Raw genomic sequence first — 5,000 nt, 5'->3', positions numbered from 1 at the left:
GTGCAGTAGTAGTAATAGTAGTAGTAGTGGTATAATAGTATTGTTGTTGTAGTAATAATGTAGTATTCGTTACTAACCTGTATACTCTTCTCACAGTCGGTCTGATGGTGCAGTAGTAGTAATAGTAGTAGTAGTGGTATAATAGTATTGTTGTTGTAGTAATAATGTAGTATTCGTTACTAACCTGTATACTCTTCTCACAGTCGGTCTGATAGTGCAGTAGCAGTAATAGTAGTAGTGTAATAATAGTAGTAGTATAATAGTATTGTTGTTGTAGTAATAATGTGGTAGTCGTTACTAACCTGTATACTCTTCTCACAGTCGGTCTGATGGTGCAGTAGCAGTAATAGTAGTGGTAGTAGTAATAGTAATAGTAGTAGTAATAGTAGTAGTAGTGGTATAATAGTATTGTTGTTGTAGTAATAATGTAGTAGTCGTTACTAACCTGTATACTCTTCTCACAGTCGGTCTGATGGTGCAGCAGCAGTTCCGTCTCCAGAAGGAAGCGTTTTCCACACTTGTTGCAGATCTGCATGCGGTTGTGAGTGACGTTCATGTGCTTCTCCAGATACCAGCGGTTGTTGAAGACTCTGGGACATTTCTTACAGGGGAAGTGTTGCTTCTCCTCCAGTCTGACCATCTGACCTACGCTCTCAGGATTCTGCTTCCTCTTCCTCCCCTGGTGACGGTTGGCAAGGGTGGCGTCACCAAGGGTCTGCCGCATGGAGACGGTTGTTGTGGCGACCTCCAGGGTTCTAGTCCCCGGACGAGGCCTGTTCATCAAAATAGACTCGTCTGCTGGTATGTTCATGTCGTTGTTCTCCTCTTCCTCTTCCTCCTCTTCGTCCTCTTCGCTGCTGTTCTCCATCTCTTCCTCTCTCTCTCTCTGCCCTTCATCCTCCTCCTCTTCCTCCTCCCCGACCTGCCCGTCATCATCATCATCATCATCCTCTTCCTTGTTCTCCTCGTCCTCCTCGTCCCTCTGGTCACCGTGGGAGCGGGTGAACATGGCGGTGGCGGTGGTATATGTGGCGACAGCCTTGCTCTCTGACCCCTTGGAGACGTTGAGTGTCTGGTTGTTCAGGTTGACCTCTACGATGATCTGCTCCCGCCCCCCCTCCAGCTTAAACAGACCCCTCCCTCCTCCTCCTCCTCCACTCTCCCTGTCCTCTTGTTGGTAGTAGTACTGCTTGGCCAGGGACTGGGAGGAGGTCTGGGAGGAGGTCTGGGAGGAGGTCTGGGAGGAGGTCTGGGAGGAGATTTTACCATGTCCGTCTTCCACCCTCACAGAGAAAGGGCTGTTCCCCTCCCGAGTGTACACCCTCTCTAACTCTACCCTCCCTAACTCTGCCTCCTGCTTGATCTCGCGGTACAGCTGACTGCTGGGGGTCGTTGTCATGGAATCAGGATCTCCGAGGCCATCCTGATTGGCCAGGTTGTCTACCACGGCCCTTAGCGATTGGCTGCTGATGAGGTCACGGCAAGAAGCTGCAATGTCCGTCATCTGCAGCAGGGTGGCGGCGTTGAGCACATCTCTGACGCTACGGCTACTGACCAACAGACGGGAGGTGTAGATGAAGTTAAGGATCTGCTGTAGACCCTGGGAGGAGAGACAGACACGAGTTATCTGCTGTAGACCCTGGGAGGAGAGACAGACAGGAGTTATCTGCTGTAGACCCTGGGAGGAGAGACAGACAGGAGTTATCTGCTGTAGACCCTGGGAGGAGAGACAGACAGGAGTTATCTGCTGTAGACCCTGGGAGGAGAGACAGACAGGAGTTATCTGCTGTAGACCCTGGGAGGAGAGACAGACAGGAGTTATCTGCTGTAGAACCCTGGGAGGAGAGACAGACAGGAGTTATCTGCTGTAGAGCCCTGGGAGGAGAGACAGACAGGAGTTATCTGCTGTAGAACCCTGGGAGGAGAGACAGACAGGAGTTATCAGCTGTAGAACCCTGGGAGGAGAGACAGACAGGAGTTATCTGCTGTAGAACCCTGGGAGGAGAGACAGACAGGAGTTATCTGCTGTAGAACCCTGGGAGGAGAGACAGACAGGAGTTATCTGCTGTAGAACCCTGGGAGGAGAGACAGACAGGAGTTATCTGCTGTAGAACCCTGGGAGGAGAGACAGACAGGAGTTATCGATGTGGGTAACACTTTATTTGGATAGCCCATCTGCAGATGCTAGACCAGTAACATCAGTAACGACTATCTACACTGAACAAAAATATAACCGCAACATGCAACAATTTCAAAGATTTTACCGAGTTACAGGAAATCAGTCAATTTAAAAACATTCATTAGGCCCTAATCTATGGATTTCACATGACTGGGAATACAGATATGCATCTGTTGGTCACAGATACCTTAAAGAAAAGGTAGGGGAGGGGATCAGAAAACCAGTCAGTATCTGGTGTTAACACCATTTGCATCATGCAGCGCGACACATCTCCTTCACATAGAGTTGATCAGGCTGTTGATTGTGGCCTGTTGGAATGTTGTCCCACTCCTCTTCAGTGGCTGTGTGAAGTTGCTGGATGTGGAGGTCCTGGGTTGGCGTGGTTACACCTGGTCTGTGGTTGTGAGGCCGGTTGGAAGTATTGCCAAATTCTTTAAAACAACATTGGAGGCGGCTTATGATAGAGAAATTAAAATGTAATTATCTGGCAACAGTTCTGGTGGACATTCCTGCAGTCAGCATGCCAATTGCACGCTTCATCAAAACTTGAGACATCTGTGACATTGAGTTGTGACAAAACTACACATTTAGGGTGGCCTTTTATTGTCCCCAGCACAAAGTGCACCTGTGTGATCAGTTTATTGCGCCTGTCAGGTGGATGGATTATCTTGGCAAAGGAGAAATGCTCACTAACAGGGATGTAAACACACCTGTGAATAAAATGTTTATAAATATTTTTTTTGTGCGTATTGAACATTTCTGGGATCTTTTATTTCAGCTCATGAAACATGAGACCAACACTTTACATGTTGCGTTTTTATTTTTGTTCAGTGTACTAACCCTAACCCTAACCCTAGCTCTAACCCTAACCTTAACCATTATCCTAACCCTAACCCTAACCCTAACCCTACCTCTAACCCTAACCTATACCATTATCCTAACCCTAACCCTAATCTAACCCTAACCCTAGCTCTAACCCTAACCTATACCATTATCCTAACCCTAACCCTTATCTAACCCTAACCCTAACCATTACCCTAATGCTTATCTAACCCTAACCTTAACCATTATCCTAACCCTAACCATTATCCTAACCCTAACCATTATCCTAACCCTAACCTAACCCTAGCTCTAACCCTAACCTTAACCTTTATCCTTATCTAACCCTAACCTTAACCTTTATCCTTATCTAACCCTAACCTTAACCATTATCCTTACCCTAATCTAAACCTAACCCTAACCTTAACCTTTATCCTTACCTTAACCCTTATCTAACCCTAACCCTAACCCTAGCTCTAACCCTAACCATTACCCTAACCCTTATCTAACCCTAACCTTAACCATTACCCTAACCCTAGCTCTAACCCTAACCCTTATCTAACCCTAACCCTAACCATTATCCTAACCTAACCATTACCCTAACCCTAACCCTAACCATTATCCTAACCCTACCCATTATCCTAACCCTAACCATTATCCTAACCCTAACCATTACCCTAACCCTAACCATTATCCTAACCCTAACCATTATCCTAACCCTAACCCTTATCCTAACCCTAACCCTTATCCTAACCCTGACCATTATCCTAACCCTAACCATTATCCTAACCCTAACCATTATCCTAACCATTATCCTAACCATTATCCTAACCCTAACCATTATCCTAACCCTAACCATTATCCTAACCCTAACCCTAGCTCTAACCCTAACCTTAACCATTATCCTAACCCTAATCTAACCCTAACCCTAGCTCTAACCCTAACCTATACCATTATCCTAACCCTAACCCTAACCCTAGCTCTAACCCTAACCTATACCATTATCCTAACCCTAACCCTAATCTAACCCTAACCCTAGCTCTAACCCTAACCTATACCATTATCCTAACCCTAACCCTTATCTAACCCTAACCCTAACCATTACCCTAATGCTTATCTAACCCTAACCTTAACCATTATCCTAACCCTAACCCTTATCTAACCCTAACCCTAACCATTACCCTAATGCTTATCTAACCCTAACCTTAACCATTATCCTAACCCTAACCATTATCCTAACCCTAACCATTATCCTAACCCTAACCTAACCCTAGCTCTAACCCTAACCTTAACCATTATCCTTACCCCTTATCTAAACCTAACCCTAGCTCTAACCCTAACCTTAACCTTTATCCTTATCTAACCCTAACCTTAACCATTATCCTTACCCTAATCTAAACCTAACCCTAACCTTAACCTTTATCCTTACCTTAACCCTTATCTAACCCTAACCCTAACCATTACCCTAACCCTTATCTAACCCTAACCTTAACCATTACCCTAACCCTAGCTCTAACCCTAACCCTTATCTAACCCTAACCCTAACCCTAACCATTATCCTAACCTAACCATTACCCTAACCCTAACCATTATCCTAACCTAACCATTACCCTAACCCTAACCATTATCCTAACCCTACCCATTATCCTAACCCTAACCATTATCCTAACCCTAACCATTACCCTAACCCTAACCATTATCCTAACCCTAACCATTATCCTAACCCTAACCCTTATCCTAACCCTAACCATTATCCTAACCCTAACCATTATCATAACCCTAACCATTATCCTAACCCTAACCATTATCCTAACCCTAACCATTATCATAACCCTAACCATTATCCTAACCATTATCCTAACCCTAACCATTATCCTAACCCTAACCATTATCCTAACCCTAACCCTAACCATTATCCTAACCCTAACCATTATCCTAACCCTAGCTCTAACCCTAACCCTAACCATTATCCTAACCCTAACCATTATCCTAACCCTAACCA

At 45.0% G+C, this 5,000-nt stretch overlaps 1 protein-coding gene across 1 annotated transcript in view; it reads right to left on the bottom strand.

Annotated features, from left to right (window-relative positions):
• Positions 1-5,000, bottom strand: part of LOC106590714 (zinc finger and BTB domain-containing protein 47-like) — a 23,186-nt gene that overhangs the window by 17,291 nt on the left and 895 nt on the right. Inside the window, 1 exon segment of the mRNA XM_045711090.1 lies at positions 446-1,600. Coding sequence (XP_045567046.1) covers positions 446-1,600 — 1,155 coding nt within the window.

The sequence above is a fragment of the Salmo salar genome, unplaced genomic scaffold (genome assembly GCF_905237065.1).
Source record: "Salmo salar unplaced genomic scaffold, Ssal_v3.1, whole genome shotgun sequence".
NCBI lineage: Eukaryota > Metazoa > Chordata > Actinopteri > Salmoniformes > Salmonidae > Salmo > Salmo salar.
The sequence above is the reverse complement of the archived record's forward strand: the minus strand, read 5'-3'. Positions and strand labels throughout refer to the sequence as shown.